General features: G+C 29.9%; 1 protein-coding gene and 1 long non-coding RNA gene across 14 annotated transcripts; both read right to left on the reverse strand.

Moving 5' to 3' along the window:
• Window positions 1-7,179: 7,179 nt before the first annotated feature.
• LOC149881058 (uncharacterized) lies at window positions 7,180-12,988 on the reverse strand. Of its 12 annotated transcripts, XR_016445874.1 has the most exons (6): window positions 12,304-12,988; window positions 12,021-12,118; window positions 11,292-11,311; window positions 11,029-11,106; window positions 9,705-10,307; window positions 7,223-9,206 (listed from the first exon to the last, which is right to left on the reverse strand). It is a non-coding gene; the product is annotated as an uncharacterized LOC149881058 (long non-coding RNA). The 12 variants fall into 12 exon arrangements; XR_016445865.1 differs by lacking the exon at window positions 11,292-11,311 and having other exon boundaries at window positions 7,180-9,206; window positions 9,705-9,833; window positions 9,946-10,307; window positions 11,029-11,074; window positions 12,021-12,988; XR_016445876.1 differs by lacking the exon at window positions 11,292-11,311 and having other exon boundaries at window positions 11,029-11,074; window positions 12,446-12,988.
• A 1,532-nt stretch (window positions 12,989-14,520) lies between these two features.
• On the reverse strand, window positions 14,521-17,865 carry LOC145194035 (fatty acid 2-hydroxylase-like). Of its 2 annotated transcripts, XM_090069562.1 has the most exons (6): window positions 17,761-17,865; window positions 17,180-17,485; window positions 16,900-16,974; window positions 15,567-15,986; window positions 14,992-15,244; window positions 14,521-14,895 (listed from the first exon to the last, which is right to left on the reverse strand). In XM_090069562.1, exons 2-6 carry the CDS (start codon window positions 17,468-17,470, stop codon window positions 14,825-14,827), a joined length of 1,110 nt encoding a protein of 369 aa, XP_089925688.1. In that variant the 5' UTR covers window positions 17,471-17,485; window positions 17,761-17,865; the 3' UTR covers window positions 14,521-14,824. The 2 variants fall into 2 exon arrangements, with proteins under 2 accessions (XP_089925688.1, XP_079927740.2); XM_080071614.2 differs by lacking the exon at window positions 17,761-17,865 and having other exon boundaries at window positions 17,180-17,557.
• Window positions 17,866-18,066: the final 201 nt, after the last annotated feature.

Below are 18,066 nucleotides of genomic sequence, written 5' to 3' on the forward strand. Positions count from 1 at the left end.
AGCTTGGTAAAATAATTCCAAAGAGACATTGTTTCTTGAAGATGGTTTGATTCGGTAGTGATTTTGGTATACTAATCAGATCACTGAAGAACTTTGAGGTTGTTAGTCTTTCTTGACTTTTGTCAAGCTTATATAGGAGTAAGCATGGGAATTTCGGCCTTCGAAATCGACGAAATTAAACGAAATTCGTGTTTCAATTTCGGATCGAAATTGAGAACGAAATTTCGATTTTTTGGATTGTTTAATTTCGCGAAAAAATTTCGTATAATTTCGGGTCATTGAAAGTAACGAAATTGACACGAAATTAAACATAAGTTTTAATTTCGAAATTCGTGAATTTGTAATGTTTAAAAATTTCGTCTTTCGAAATTCAATATAAATTTCGATACGAAATTGAAACACGAATTTCGTTTAATTTCGTCGATTTCGAAGGCCGAAATTCCCATGCTTATATAGGAGACTAATTTAATTTTAGAGGGTAATTAATTATTTAACAACTATCTGACTTGATAAAAACAAAGTAATTTTTTACCATAATAATTACCGCTTATACAAACTTTTATCACAATTTACCGAAATTACCGATTTTTACCGCTTTTGCGCAGTTTTACCGTATTTACGCAATTTTACCGTTTTTACGCATTTTTACGCATTTTACGCATTTTTACGCATTTTTACCGATTTTACGCATTTTTACGCAATTTTACCGTCTTCTGTTACAAGAAAGCGTAAAAATGCGTAATACGCATTTTTACCGCATACGGTAAAAGTGCGTAATACGCATTTTTACCGCACTATGGTAAAAATGCGTATTACGCGTTTTACCGCATTTTACCGCATTTTACCGAAATTTTTTTACCGCCGGTGCGGTAACGCCGATGCTTATATGAACTTTGCTTAATAAAAATTTAGCTGTGTTTAAACTTTAACGTCTAAAACTAGGCTTTTGCAAAAAGGCTATGTTTGGTTTACTAGAATGGATAGAGTAAAGTGAAACAAATTTTCCTTATTAAATTGAAGCTGCTATGATATACTTTAAAGGTCGAAAAAGATATTTTTAGTGTTTTTTTCACCCCACTCTCAGATTATGCTTCCCACTTTAAGGTTCAAATCAGAGAGTATTTCTTATTTTTGTCGGAAATGTCGTACTAATTTGACTCGCTTTTTTTTTCTCTTGAATTTGTGATTTTTTTTTTTCGTGAACGACCTAGTTAAAAAATTTCTTACTTTCGATACCTAAACTACATTTTGTCTAAAGGTATTATAACTAAAAGCATCTTAAAGTTCATAAAATACTATTCATTTCAGGAGTTGGAAAGATATATAAAGTTTGTATTTTTAATGAGCATTATTTGTTTAAGCCATTTTAAACTGCCATGTAGAGCTACTTTAAGTTATAATAATCTTATTTTTTTAATTATTACTGTTGTTACTAATAGTAACAACAGAAATAATAAAAATGATAAGACCATACTTTTAGTTGCATATTCTTGAGCCTTCTACAAGTGATGCATAGCCTTATTTTTAACCTTTTCTAGATATTATATCAAAAGAAGTAATTTTGTATTCATATTTATTATCTCATTACAGGATAAATAATGAGTCTTCATGAGGAATATTTAAAAAAATTTATGTAGAAAGTGTGGCTGCATAATAAAGCAGGATAGTCACTGTCAAATAAAACCTGTTATCTATAAACAAGCAATTCTTGGCTTTTACAAGCTGGATACCTCAGACTATCAAAAAGTTCATCCTGAATATTTATGCAAATCATGTTATATGGTTATATACAGGTTAGATTTAAAATCAAAAAAAGGCTTTGAAGTTGAGAGGAATGATAAATTCTTCACTTTTTCTGAACACACAAAAACCTATTATGTACGTAACTCACAAGAGTTGGAAGAAAAAAAAAGCACATGTGATAAGTATTCATCAACAGTTAAAAGCATTTGCATCAAAACATGGTTTTGACTGTTACAATGAAAATAAAAAAAATTATTTTGTAATAGTTAAAATCAATAGTTATCGCCAATCAAATGGCATGTATTGACTAATTGTTTTAAATCGTGAAATGCCATTATCCATTAATATTAACAAATCTCTTCCAGATCAACTAAATCTTCAATCTGCTAATATTATATTCTCCAACATTTCATGCATAAACATCTGTAAATGTAATAATGACTTCCACTATCTTTTTTTCTAATCAGAAATAAATTTTCTGATTTTAAAAATTTCCGAAGCACATCAAATGAGGATGTTGGAATAATTGAAACGAAAGAAGGCAATACATTTGAAAACTTATTAGACATAAAGGTTGTTCATTAATATGTTTAGAAGTCTGTTGTGATTTTAGTACCATCTACCATATTAACTTGGCTGTAATGGAACCCAGGTTAAAGAGAAATGTCAATCATCTATTACCTTTAACTAGCCATTTTTTAACTGTGTACATTTTCTTACACCAGTATATGTAAAAAATGTAATAAAGACAACTTGCATTCTTCTATATGGAAGTTCAATAGTACATTACAACAATTTACAGTTTTGAATAATTTCTAAAATCAAAATTAAGACTTATTACAATATTTTCATAATCTGGGAGTATTTGCAAATATAAATTAGCACCCGTTTAGGCGTTAAGCTCCACAACATGTGAGTATAAGCACACCTTTAGTGGCAATGTAACATTTCTTTTCATGCTTTTTAAAATTCGATTCTCTAAGATATTTATTGTAACATTTCAGACAGGTAAATTTAGTTATTAAGCGTTCTTCTGTTTTTTTCAGCATTTTGATTTCTTCTGCAATCAGCTTCTCTGTAGGAATTGCTGGTGGTATGAGCTCCAATTCAAAATCCTCTGATAACAATTCCGCTAACTCTTCAAGATCTATCTCAATAAAATCATCCACAACTAATTCAATTTGGTTATCAATACTTTCAAGCAAAAAAGAATAATCTTGATTAATAGCAAAGTTTTCTGTCATACTCATTTTATGTATCGATGGTCAGTAAAATACTTTTAAAAATATTTTTATTGGATAGTCGAGACCATCTTTTTCCGACGTCGAAAAAAACAAAAATACTCCCCGGTTTCGCAACTATCACCTATTGTTTTGCTTTTGTTATCTAAACAATAGCGTAACACGCATATCTTTTTTAAAAAACAATGCGTTGAACGTCTATCTATTAATACGTCCTTGGTTTATTAAAAAAAAAAAATTAACTCAGTTGTTTTTTTTTGCGTAAGTTTTTGCGTAAGTTCAGCGCAACTTTTGCGCAATCCTAACTTTACGGAAATGCTGCGAAACATTAGTGAATACCAAATAGTAGCATGAACTTACGACTTCCGTAACCTTAGCTGAGCTGCGCAAAAGTTACGAAAGTTAGTGAATAAGCTCCCAGATGCATATTAAGACAGGTATACAATACGACGCCTACTGAGTATCAAACTCATGTAAACACTATAAAACGCGATAACCAGAGAATATTCAATACAATTTTATTAGGCACCGCCGATTCGGTTCGTAAAATCCGCAAAAAGCCAATCCGACTTATTTTGCGGATTAAAATAGTCAGTTCGTAAAAATTTTTCGGATTAATAATCCGAAAACTAATTTACGAACCACTAGCGAATTTTTTTTTTGCGGATTCACTTCGTTGTTCGGATTATCAATCCGAAAAATTTTTACGAATCACTAGCGGATTTTTTTTTTTGCGGATTCTCTTTGCTGTTCGGATTATTAATCCGAAAAACTTTTACAAATCAATTTAACTTTAATTCGTTTAGCGAATTATACGAATCGCGTTCCATTCGCGTCACCATTAAATGGTGTGGTCCAAAAAAATTACGTTTTTATTATGTGCGCGTCCTATAAATAGTGGATTTCTTTTTTATTTTCAATCAGTTCTATTTGGAAATCTTAACATACAACAATTCGTTCAACAGATCAAGTCTACTATTCTTCACCTACATTTATTACGGTAAGCCAATATTATATTAATTTGATTTAAAAGTTAAGAATATTTCAAACTGAATTTTTGCGGTTTTTTTTTTTTTTTTTTTTTTTTTGTGGATCGAATTCCTTTGCGAATTATTTCGCTTTGCGGATTGCTTCAATTAGTGGATTGGTCCGATAAAATTTATATTGTAATATTTCTTCTACTTAAATATTAACAGAAATAAAAATAGAAATAGAGATAAAAACTAGTTTGAAAAATTGTTACGCTCATTTCAATAATTAAGGCAAATAATTAGTTCTTTTATTGAAAACTTTATGCATGCCTCTAAAATATCATTTATTGTTAAGAAGAATATTAAGGAAAATTTTCAAATAACTTAATAAATAATTAGTTCTTTTTCGGAAACTGTTTGTATGCATCAAATCACGTTTTATTAAGGCAAATATTAAGGAAATATTGAGGCAAATATTTCAATAAAAAGTCAGTAAATCGAAAATGTGATTTGATCCGTGTTTTCGAATTTTTAATCCGAAAAGTAATCCTTATTAACAATCTGATCCGTTTTTGTGGATTTTAAATTCAATAAATAATCCGAAATATTCGTCCGATCCTATATGGCAAACTCAATCCGATTCGTTTCATTTTTTTTTTTTATTTCACTTTTTTTTTCTTTTCAGATGCCTAAGCTGTCTAATATTTGGGAATTCTTCAACAATGTGGAGGAAAACAAGGCAAAATGCAAGGCCTGTGGCAAAATATACTTAATCAATAAAAGCACCACAAGTCCTTTAAGGAACCATTTGAAAAGAGTCCACTTGAATTTATATAAACAATTAGAAAGGAAAGACAAGCAAAAATCAACAATACCAGACATTTTTGATGAGCTTGCCTCTGAAGACTCAGATTTTGAACAAACACAAGAAAGAGGAAAAAAGAGGAGATGTCCACAAACACAAAAAGATACACCAGTATCGCCACAGCCTGGACCAAGTGGAACTTGTGGCACTTCCAACACACAGACACTGCAAGACAGAAAACAGGCTACCAAACCTGAATGGGAAGTTACTGACATCAATCAAATAAGAACTGTTGTTGACATTACTAAATGGGTGATTGAGGACACTCAACCATTTTCTATTGTAGAAACTGACGCATTCACCCGGATGATGAGAACTGCAACCAACGGTCAATTCAGAGCCATTACAGCAAAGAATATATCTACAAAATACATTCCTCTCCTTTTTAAATTCATCAAGGAACAAGTAAAAAACATTTTCAATTCAGACAAGTCAAATCTTGATGGAGTGGCCTTTACATCCGACGTGTGGACCACTGATCACACCAATTTGTCTTTCATGAGCCTTACACTCCACTATATAGATTCAAAGTTCCAATTAAAGCGCTTCTTGGTAGAAATGTCCTACTTCCCAGAACAACATACTGCCGACAATATTGCCAAGAAGCTCAATGAATCTATCAACAAACTGGAACTTGATTTTGGAGTCAAAACCTGGATAACAGTCGACGGTGCAGGTAATGTCCAAGCAGGTGTTAGGAAATCAATTGGGGTTCAAAGTGCAATTTGGTGTGTCGACCACCGTCTAAATCTAGTTGTCAGTGGTGCTGTCGATGATAAAAGATGTCCAAAATGGTCAATTCTCAACCACAAAATAACAAAATTAGTAGGTCACTTCAACCAGTCCTCTCAAAAAGCTATGACTTTAGTTAATGCTGCCAAAGCCTTAAAAAACTCCAGAACGAAGTTAGTACAGAGATGCCCCACAAGATGGAACTCTGACCTCCATCAAATGGAGTCTGTGGTGGATCTTCTTCCGGCGATGCATTCTTTAAAGAATCCGAACCCTACTGTTTCTGGAGGTTGTAAGTTGACAGATCTTTTACCAACAGATGATGAAGTGGAATCTATTCAATCTGTCATCCGGCTTCTGAGAGGCTTTTCAGAATTCTCTGAGAAATGCAGCAGTGAAAAGAATGTTAGCATCTGTTCCGTTATTAATTGCCTATACAACATCAGAGGAAGATTAGCAAGGGAGATGATCAAGCCAAAAACCGAGGTGTCATCAGAGCTTGCTCACTACTTCAATGAAGATCTAAACAAAAGATTCGAAGGGGAGTTGATGAATATTGAATTCTCTATAGCTCATTTTTTAGATCCTAACAGCAAGGGCATGTGCTTTGTGGATGAGGGGTAAAAATTTGAAGTAGTCAAAACTGCAGTAAAAAAAGCTATGGAAGAACTGTCAAGAAAAGAAATTTTGGCTAGCCAAAGCACTCCTTCCCCTTCAATGTTGGATGATGAAGATGATGACGACTTTGATTTCACTGAACAACTGAGGAAGAAAGTGTTTGGTGCAGGTTACATTAATCCTGGAGGTGAAACAAGCACCAAGAAAGCCATTTCTACTGAAATTGAGGGGTATTTGAATTCAAAACCAGTTCCAGCAAATACAAATGTACTGGAATTCTGGAAACAAAACCAGTATATTTACCCAATAATGTCAAGGCTGGCCAGAAAAAACCTCTGTACACCTGCTGCATCATCAACATCTGAAAGAGTTTTCTCAACAGCAGGGAATATATACAGCTCTAGAAGAACCAATCTTTCAATCGCAAAGGTTGAGATGTTGGTATATATGAAAGAAAACACTAAGCAACTCAGTAAAATTCAAGACATTGTGTGGCCAGGAAATGAATTTGGAAAATGATTAACTTTCAGTGTGATTTTGACTTTTTTTTATTTCTTAACAAGGAAATCATTTCGTTTCATTGTATATTTGAATATTATAAATAAATAAAAATGAATCTTAATTCGAAAGCTTTTTTTATTCTGAATCCGTATAAATCCGTAAAAATAATATCGGTTCGGATTCCAATTCGAAAAAAATTTTTCGAATTGCAATCCGATCCGAAAGTATAGAATCGGATTGCAATCCGAAAAAATAATCCGAAAAAATTTTAACGAATTATTTTCCGATAAATTATTTTCGGATCAAATCAATCCGTAAGTAGTTTGAACCGTTTAGCATAGATAATTCGGTGCACAATCCGCAAACCGATAAACAGTAACGAATCGGCGCACAGTGGAGTATTTGTATGACAAAACCGCTCAAAAATATTTTATGGATTTTTTTTTCGCTTTATTAGTTTAAAAGACAGAGTTTTATTAAAATTAAATGTTTAATTAAAAAAATAAAATTTTTTAAAGAGTAATTTATTATTAATAAAAAGACATCGCTTATCAAAGCTTCATGCTGAGATCATCATATTGACTGCTTCTTTGGAAAAACGCAATGTTTTTTTTCGCCGTTTTGATCTAGAACTACTTATGTATGGGTCTGAACTCAATAGCAGCCTATTTAATACGTCTGTATTGCAGTCAATACGAGAAAACTTTCGACTAAAATTTTGTCTGTACTGCCGAAAGTGTTTGTTTCGGGCTTCAGCTGCCTCCTCGGATAACTGGCCGATAGGGAGGATTGCATGAGTTATTACTTCGGCACCATGCATCAAAACTTTATGCATGGTTGGAGACATGGGATACCAACCATACAGATTGATATACAGTTTAGCAGTTTCATGAGCAAAAGCGTCAAATTTAACAGCATCAATTTTATATCCACTTGAAATGACTTCAAGAATAACGTGTAAACCTTTTATCAAATCCAAGTTAACACCAGTTATTTGTGAAGATAATTCCGGGTTTGAAAAAAACTTCTTGACGTATTGCCGTCATTCGTATTTCCAAACCCTGCTTTAGGTATATCTACTTGAAGCCCTAATTCTTCTTTGAAGGATGTTTGTATTTTCTTCTTTGCTTCTTTGACAATTTTTTTTTCCTCGTCTGATCGAGCTTGTCACTTTTGTAAAGGTATTTTATAAGCTAAATGAAGAAGCGATTCAAAAAAGCGGATCCTTGCATGAAGAATCGAGAGTCCAAATGAGATGGTTTGCGTATTGATTGGCTCTTTTTTAATCAATTTATTAAAATCTTTCGATGTTTGTCCATAAATGTAGCACCTCATAGTTGATGTAGTATCAGTTGCTGCGTTGCACACTTTACCATCTACCATTGTAAAAAGCAAGGTATGCTTTATTTTTCCAATTTCATTGGGCAACCTTGTTTCCCTGAGATTCCTTATTTGGTTTTTTACGTGCTCTATTTCGTCCATTGTTATGTCTTTAGATTCACTAATGAAACGTATTCAAATGGGCCTGCAGAATCTTGGAGATGAGGTGACTGGGTTTTGCCATATAATTTTTTCCTGTTGGCCATCAATTTTAACAATCATTCTCAGAGGTACTAAAGAACTTTGAAAAATATTTGCATCACTGTCGGTGTTGTTTTAAAACTTTTGCTTAAATTTTGCTTGTTGCGATCCATCACAGCCCCATTTTGATATTAAAACCATATTTTTCTTTTCTTCAATTAAACACTTTTCTACAACCTCTGAGACATATTTATATAAGCGTAATGTAGTGTGGTCAAGTAATGCTTGTAGTTGAATTTCAGCTGTTGTTTCGGTTACTTGTATTGATTCCTTATTAGGGTAACATTCTTTTTTGGCTTGTTGTATTATTGAGTAACAGGGGTAGACATTTTTGTTTCTATTTTGAATAAGTTCCCACTGTTTTCTGGTAAAATCGCCTTCTACAAACAGTGCCAGTGCCTCTTGAGGTGTTAATTTATTGACAGTTACTTTTTTAAAAGCAGAGTTAAGTGCTTTTCGGTATTTCTTTGCTCTGGTAGGCGTGGCAGTAATTTTTTAAATAAATTTTGAAACACCAGTATTTCCTGATGTGTGCTGGCTCATTCTGGCTGCATACGTCAACTCATCAACGGAGACCTGTTTGCGCAAATCCATAGTTTTTCGACGCTTGCTGCAATCACTTAGTTCTAAAAATGATTTTGATGGTCGTCCAGGTTTCTGTCGAATGTTTATTGACCAATAAGGTAGCTCGATGTTTGATTTGAGCCATTGTTTATTGTTTTTTTATAAAACTTTCTTGTTTATAACTTGCAGCTATCCATCTTTTCTTGAAATCGCTCTTAAAGAATTTTAAAATTCTTGTTATGGTACTTTTTTGATCTATTGGATATTTCATGACTGTTACAAGGTGTTCTTCTAACGACGAAAACTTTTCATCAAATTTTTTACCTTTACAATCTTTCATTATTTCATATAACTCTCTTCTAGCGAACAACTTTTTGACTTCTGTCGAATCTACATGATAAATAATAAAATCAGTAAATACATAGTGTTGTGACCTTAGTGAAAGACAATTAAAATATTTTTTTTTTTTGAGATTTTATAGTTTGATAGTTTAATATATTAGATACAATTTAAGATTTACGTAGTTTGGTTAAGTTTGTACAAAAATATTTAAAAATTAGACAGCAAGAATTTATTTTATAGTTATTTCAAGACTTTTTACGAGATTGCGTATATTACGAAATGGTTTACACACTATTTTTGAAGCGTTGATATAAAAAGTGGCGGACGTTGGCGGATAATTTTACAAAAGTATCTGGTTGTTTACAGCCTATAGTTATTGCTCGTAAAAAAATTATAACTCGACAAGACCATACTTGTTAACAAAAACATTATATTATAATTTTATATGAAAATTAAAACTCAAATAGTCCATCATAAAAACGCTTTATATTTTTCACAATAACTACAGAAATTTAATGTAATTTTATTTCAAAATATAGGTCATACCTTCCTCTGCCATAATTAGCCGTTTATTTTTTCAAAACTGAACAATATTATAATAATAGCTGCAATAGCAAATGTCACAAACTTTTGAATTTTTTTTTCCCACGAAATTTCAAATAACAACGCCACGTTCTGAACAAAAATACGACAAAAGGAAAAATCGAGAAGAATTTTCTGTTACATAATCTAATGAAGCAATTATCTAGCTTGAAAATAATAAAGTTAAAAAGATTTTTATGCGAACTTGATTTTTTGACTTTTGAGCGGTTTTGTCATACAAATACTCCACTGTGCGGCGGTCTCTAAATTTTATTAACTAATACGAATTCATAACATAATGATAATGACTAGCAGTAAACAACCCGTAATACGGGTTACGAGTTATCAAATCATTAATGAAAATAAAAACACATTAATAACTTGATATATTATCTAAAAAACTAAATACAAATTTATCTATAAATATTTTAACTTTGATTCCCTAACAGCAACGTCATTGCTTATAGTTAACGACATAAAGACCGCATTAACATCAGTTGAGTTCTTTTTAAAATCTGTCACAACACAGGTATTAGAAAAGAAAAGTCAAGTAAAGCCTGCAAATACCTAAAAAAAGAAACGAAAAAAAAAGATTTTTAATTACAAAAGTACTATTTGCATTTAATTGTTAGTAGAATTAGGATAATAATAATAATAACAATAATAATAATAATAATAATAATAATAATAATAATAATAATAATAATAATAATAATAATAATAATAATAATAATAATAATAATTAATATTAATAATAATAATAATAATAATAATAATAATAATAATAATAATAATAATAATAATAATAATAAAAATAATAATAATAATAAAAATAATAATAAAAATAATAACAATAATAATAATAATAATAACAATAATAATAACAAGATTATAAAAAGGCTAGACAGCACAATGTAGTAACACTAGCAAATAACATCAAAACTTAATAAGATATTTTATTAACTTAAATACTTGGACTAAAAAGAATTTATTTATTACAATATTTGAACAATCAAGGGACAATTATAGTTAAACAATTTGAGCAACTATATCATAAAATTGCAAGCAACTCATAAAATATTTCTTATAAATGGTCATTATCATTTGTGGTATTAAGAAATACATAAGAGCTCAGTGATTACATAAGTTTTGTTAAATCACTCTCTCATCTTAGAGAGAGAGAGAAAGAAAGTGTTTCCAAAGCAGCATGTTAACAAAAGTAAAAAAACACAGAATAAATAGTAGTAACTGGTTTTTTTATGTTATTAGTAAACAAAATTATTTTTACCTTGATTAAAAGCTAATTTCCAGCATTTCTTCTCTGTAACTGTTGACTAGTGATTAAGAGAGTAAATATCACATCATACTAAATTTACAAAATTAAAACCATGTTTCAACAGTAAGCTAACTAATCAAGAGAAGACAAAGGGAAGACAAACTAGAAAAAAAAAAAAAAAAATGAAAAAAAGAATATCATTATGATAAAAATTGTAAAAAAATTTAAATTATTTAAATTTAAAAGTGTTAATTGTTAATTAGTTAAACTCATACTTTGCTTTGTTCTGAAGTGTCTAAAGTAAAATCAAAATAACAGACATTAACACTGCTTGACACTGAATTCTGTCAAGTAAGTTTTCTGCTCACCAAGCAGCATTTCTTACATTTCAACAATGATTAATTTCATCCTGCCTAGATCTATTTTTTTCATTTGCCAACTTTTTTCAAGTTGTCTATTAGCATTTACATTAATAACTTCGTTGAGCCTAATACTATCTATTTCAATTTCACTACTATCATTAAACATATTACCAGTAATCTTACTATTGTTAAAATTGAATAAATGAACGTAAAGGAATCTTACTAACTGTGATCTTTTCTAATCAAAGACTTTATTTAAACTTAAGATTTATTGAAGTCCATATCTTTTTATATGTTTATATACATAAGTTGTTTATCAAAAATATTAAGCAATATTTATTTGCATCAATTATTTTTAATTTAACAAAGAATCTAGACTGCAATGCACAATGGAAAAATATCATCATTTTTTTCAACTACTTTCTAAAGGAATTTTTTTATTTTTTCTATTCTGTTATTTTTTCTAAGAAAGAATACTTATATAGATACAGAGAAATATAAAATATACCAAAATATAAGCAGATTTATGTTTATAAACTTTTATGTCAACAGATTACAGTCAGTTTTCCATGTTAAATACATAAAGTATATATCTAATATAAAATAAATCCAATATAAAATAAAACAAAATAGTAAACTTACTCAAATCAGTATCAGTTACACTGTGTGAAGTAACTAAAAAAACACTTCAGTTCTTTTCAATTGCTCTAAAAAATAACTTTCAGCTCTTTCCAATTGCACTAAAAAACAAAACAAAACTTGCTTAGCTGAGTTGCTTAGTTTATAAGAATCTGAAAACAGATAAGTAAAAAACCAAGAACAAACAAACATTTATTTATTAGCACTACTAATTTATTAGTAGTTCTAATAAATAAAGGAATTAAAGGCTAAAAAAAAAATTTTCAGCTCAAATTTGCTTGCAGACCTTGCTTGTAAAACCATGTGAATAAGAAACACATTTAGAAAAGCCTAGAAACTACTTAAAAATGACATATGCAACATTGAATTTTGAACGTTGACTGGACTAATTATTAGCAGATGTTTTTAAAAAATTCATATAAATTTACATATATTCTTTTATATTGTATATATCCATCATATGATAAATCTGAAATGAAAAAATGTAATGGATAAGTGGATAAGTAAATACAAAGAAAAACATCATATATGAATCATAAATCAATATATCTGATAGAGATAAGATGTCATGATAAGAGAGTAGTAGTTGTTAAATATTGTTATTTCATGTTAGCTTTTAGAAAACAATTCATGTTAGTACGCCATGGTCCGAAAAATTCAAATTGAGATATAAACAATGTATATACGGCAAAATGATTTTTCTTGAGTGCCTTTTAGTAAATGATTAAAAGCAGTGAGTTTCAATAATAAAACCACTTATAATTTTTAACAATTGACACCAACATAAAGGTAAGCCAAATGTAACAACATTAGTAACATAAATAACAACTTTACGCAAAATCTTGCTCAACACGTTTGCCAAGTCACACAATTTAAAAACATGTAAACAACTTAATATAAACATATATACTAACTATAAAACACAATATATTTATTTAACTTTATATAACATATATAAACACCTCATATAATATTTACATACACCATAGATACATTTTATACTATTTTAAAAACACATTTATAAAACAATTATATAACACATATTACCACATACATATATTTATCAAAAACTTTTTAACTTTGAACATAATATAAATATATATGCAAACTATCAACATATATAACTTGAACTGCGTGAGCAAAAAATTTATATATATTCATGTATAAAGACATATTTTGTAATAAAATATCAAATTATAATCATATTTAATTTAAATCAAATACTTATCGAATAAAGAACAAAAAACAGATAGAAGAACTGCAATCCTTATAACAAAATTTAACGTTTAGCAACAATAAAATGTCAGTGTTGGCGAAGTTTTAATTTATTTTTCTAAATTTTCTAAAACAGAACAAAAAATTCTATGTATAATCTATATCTGATAAAAATAAGTAAATATTGCACTGATACTCAGTAAAAACTGTACTTGAGATATGTGATACTGCTCTAGCAGAACGATATCTCTTCATATAACTTTTCATGTATTCCTGACGATTCCTTTTCATTCAAGACAAGCTTTTTACTAAATTTCTCAAGAAAAACCTTTTTAATCTAAATTTTGCTTTTGCAATTTTAGTTTAAGCGTGCGCTTTAAAGCAAAGATTTTCGTTAAACCGTTATATGTTGATATTTGATGAAAATCGGGTGCGATATCGTACCCGATTTTCATCAAATACAATAATAAACTTAAATCATTTTACCGAGTTACTTAAAGTTAAAAGTAGAAAATTTACTTTATATTTTGAGACATATTTTTTACCTGTTGTTACGTTGTTAAGAAATTGGTCTAAAAAAGTTAACCGAACTGGAATTATTTTTTTAACAGCCACGACAATAAAGCATTGGTGCACACAAAGGAGGGAGGGGAGGGAGGATCGTCTCTTGGGTGTACCAATGCCTTAAAACTTCTAAAATTTACTCAATTCAAACTTATTCCTTAGCTATGTTCTATATATCTTACAAATATGTGCAAATCGAGCTTATATAACAGAAGTTTTACATCTATTTTGTGACGATTACGAGTACGTTTTTATTCAAATTTCAAATCATGTTTTCTTTGAAAAAGGTTTTGCAAATTTAGAATTGTTGCAAACATTTGATCGAAATTTTAAATAATTCCGATGGATGTAAATCATCAGTTGGTATCATCATCGGTAATCATCAGTTGGTATTGTCATCAGTAATTATTAGTTGGAAAAAATTCAAAATTTCTTGAGGTCTTGCGTAATAACAGGAAGTACTTACACAAAACGGGGGGGGGGGGCATTCTAATATTCAGTTTTGTTATTAGGAATCAAAAAGGGTGTTTTACCTCGTTTAGGTAGTTTTTTATTTTTTTAACGTGGGGTTACAATTTAAAATTTTGATGTTTTACACCAAAAAAAAAAAAAAAAGAAGCGTGGCGGCAATCATTATAGATTTTAAACCGGTTCTCATGCATAAAGCGGTAATTATTTATAGTGGAGATGGATTTTGATTCAAACATCCATTAATGCAAATAAATTGTTGCAAAAAATCAAATATTGAAATAGATAAAGAAATACAAGGAAGAAACAAAAACCATTTTTAAAAATGTATTACGCGAAATTGTTTGTTTATCATTCGACGATATGAAAAGTTATAAGCTACCGAGCAGAATAAACGATCTGGAGAATTTTAAATTTAATTTTCGAAAAATCAATGTTGAATTTTAAGGTGATATTAGTTTCTGACGAAAATAAGAACCCACAAGAATTTTGTCTTTTGAATTAAACACATTCGCTTTGTAACAATCTAAAAAATCGTTGCACAATTCAAATTCTTTAATTCACATCGTTTTCAGCTTCTTGTTGACTGTGGAAAACGGGTAATCCCAAAACTTTGATGATATTCCAAAACCTAAAGAAAAATATTTAAAAGTAAAAAAGAGAAAAGAGTCAACAAATTTAAAAAAAAAAAAAAGTGAATATAGATGATTGGATACAACAAACTTACCAGTGCTATGATCGTCGAAGTGATGCAAAACGTGATAGTACTTTAAAGAGTGCATATAACTGCCGCGTTGCGGAGATCCATGATGAAGATAATAGTGTATCAAGTCATACATGACATACCCCATTAACATTCCAGCCATTGTGCAGCCTCCGAAGCCGTAAGGAAGAATGAAGTTTAGAAGTAAATATATTGGAGTTGCTAAAATAGCAGCAGCAACTGGCGGAAATACTAATCGATTGGGATCAAAAGGAACCTGATTTTGAAAAAATAAATTGTAAAAAATATATTAAGGAGTATTAACAGCTTCTAATTTTTTGTTGTTTAATTAAAAAGTTTTTGTGATTATTCTACAAATTGTTGATAAAATCCACTTGTAAGCTTCGAACCTGGTGTACTCTTGACCTCCAAAATCTTTTTGCTTTTTCTCTCCTCCAATCTCTAATTAGAATATCTCGATGTAATTTTTGAAAGTAGGGTTTTCTTTTTTTTTTTTTTTAAATAAAGATTGCTTAAAAGTAGCCTTCGATGGAAGGTTACACCTCATTACATCATAAATCATTCACTAAAACATTTACCTTGTGGTGTTGGCCGTGCAATAAGAAATGCAAGGTTATAAAGAACCATGAGTCAGCCGTTGGTTCCAGATGGAATAAATGCCGATGAAGAATATACTCTGTTAGTGACCATAAGGGGATTCCAAACAAAAAGAAGCCAAGAGAAAGAAAAGCTACCATTTTCTCAGACGAGTAAAACTCAGAGCTGAAAGTATGCCCTAAATTCTGATAAATTCTAACTGCAGAATATAGCTGCAATAGGGTAACTAAAGGGAACCATATTAAAGGTATCATCCACCATTTTGTTTTGGAAAAAAATTCAATAAAATCTGAGTCAAACAATCTAAGTTTTCTAACAACTGGAGAATGCACCCACTTGAAGTATTCTTTGCCAAACTTGTGAGCTTGAAAGACCATTCCACGCTCCCAATTAACAACATCCTAAACAAAAAGCAATATTTTTGTTCAGCAAAGTTTTTTAAAATCCAGATTCGAAATTATTTTGATGGTAAAAGAGAGAGATAACGCACGCAGAGCGTTCATTACTCGTGAATTCAGAACAAGATCAACTAATCTTTTATTTTTTATGCTTACAGCAAGGAAACCTAAAACTATACAAAGTAATCTTTATGAGTTTTTTTAGATCACTTTATCAGTTAAAAAGTATCAGCTATTTGATAATTTTAATAGTATTTAGATTTTCAGTTGCAGAAAAATGACGAGCAGGATCCAAATCGAATGTGATAGAGAAACTAGCATAGAAGGAAATCGCTACATAACCTATAGAAATAACCTATAGAAATATTAGCGTTACGGTTATCAACTAATAGATTTCTGAAATATTAGATTTTATGACCCAGATCCTTATGATAGCATCTAATAAAGTTTGTTTTTTTGAAAAAAAAAACACTAGCTGTCCTGAGAGTTTTTTAAGAGTTTTAGAAATATTATTTATAAAAATTAACAAGTCATGATTTCTGTACATAACTAGTTATAATCTTTAGTAACATTTTTGACATACTTTCTTCTTATCTTTTTGTTTGTTACTATGACATCAAGTTATCTAAAAAACTTCGTGCCAAAAAGTCTTTCGTACGGCACGTTCTCGAAAAAAAACGGACTTCGTCTCATTTTAAACTTGTTTAAATTTATTAAATTTCTGTTTATAAAAGAAAAAGATTCACTCATTTCTTATGGAAAAAAAGTTCACTCATTTATTACAAAGAGGGTTTCCAATAGTATTGATATAAAAATAAATCCACCGAGAAAATACGAAGGTGACAACTTTATATGATGGATTCCTAACGAGGAGGTTTTGAACACATGGACGAGTCCTTACACATAAATGGATTACCTCGTTCCATCCAGACATGTCAACATTCATGTCTTCGTAGTCTTTTTGCTTGCTATCAGTGTCTTTGTGAATAGGCTTTTCAATCAAAAAAGAAAATAATAAAAAATTAAATTGAAAAAATGATAAAGTACAACATTGAACACATGGTGCAAAGCACTTGTAAGTGCAATATAAACTGTAAGGAGGCGCTTTACTTTTAGAATTCGTATCAAAGGACAAGTTAAAAAATAAATCCAAACCTTCATTTAATGAAATTGAATAAACGACGATTAATAAAAACCTTGATATTATATTCCATGTCTCCAATCTGGAAATCTTTCAATAAGCTGAATGCGTTTTTAGAATGCAGGTGTATTGTTTTGTCGACTAAGTAATCTGTAATATCGGTGCCAGCATGAGCAAGAACAAGGTCTGCACCTCCAGGATGTTGTTTAAGAAAACGAGTAACATCGCAAACTCTTCCACTCTCAATAACCCAGCAATCGTCTGCAGTGCAATGTTTTCTGACCTCTTCTTTAGTGTAAACATTTTCTTTGACCGTCGCAGAAAAATCGTTACAGGACGGAGCCATTATAAAAACATTGATCTAATTATAACTGTATTACAAAAGTTAAAATTTGGCTTCAAACAAATCACAAAAAGTTTTAAATTAAGAAACCTAGAAAAAGTTAATAACCAAAATATTAAATAGCCCACTTAACATTTAAAGTAAAATAGAACAAAAAGACTTCATTTGGTGTTAACTATTTTTTCAAAAATAATATCTACATCACAATAAAACTATAGCATCATCTGCCTACAACGCAAGATATACGGGTGAGCAGCTACTTAAGGAAAAAAAAAACAAATCTTAACACTAACAGCATTTGCTGAATTTAAGTGAAGAAAATCAGCTACAAAGTACTTCTTTGTTATTACATATTAAACTCATCTAAGAGTTTATTCAGCTATCTTATTTAATTGAATAATTTAAATATTCAACTTTATACGCAAAATTGCTTACGTTTTATAACCAGTAGTTGTTGTTTTGCTAATTACTTATTGTTTTCATGAATAGGTGAATTAACTTAAACAATACGTTCTTTTTTTTTTTTTTTTTTTTTTTTTTTTTGACTAACTTACAGATTTGGTAGATACACTTTGTTTTGTCACTGTAAATTTAACGTT

The sequence above is a fragment of the Hydra viridissima genome, unplaced genomic scaffold, assembly GCF_058129835.1.
Source record: "Hydra viridissima isolate aposymbiotic clone 2 unplaced genomic scaffold, HvirCarnegie_v1 scaffold_12, whole genome shotgun sequence".
Taxonomy (NCBI): domain Eukaryota; kingdom Metazoa; phylum Cnidaria; class Hydrozoa; order Anthoathecata; family Hydridae; genus Hydra; species Hydra viridissima.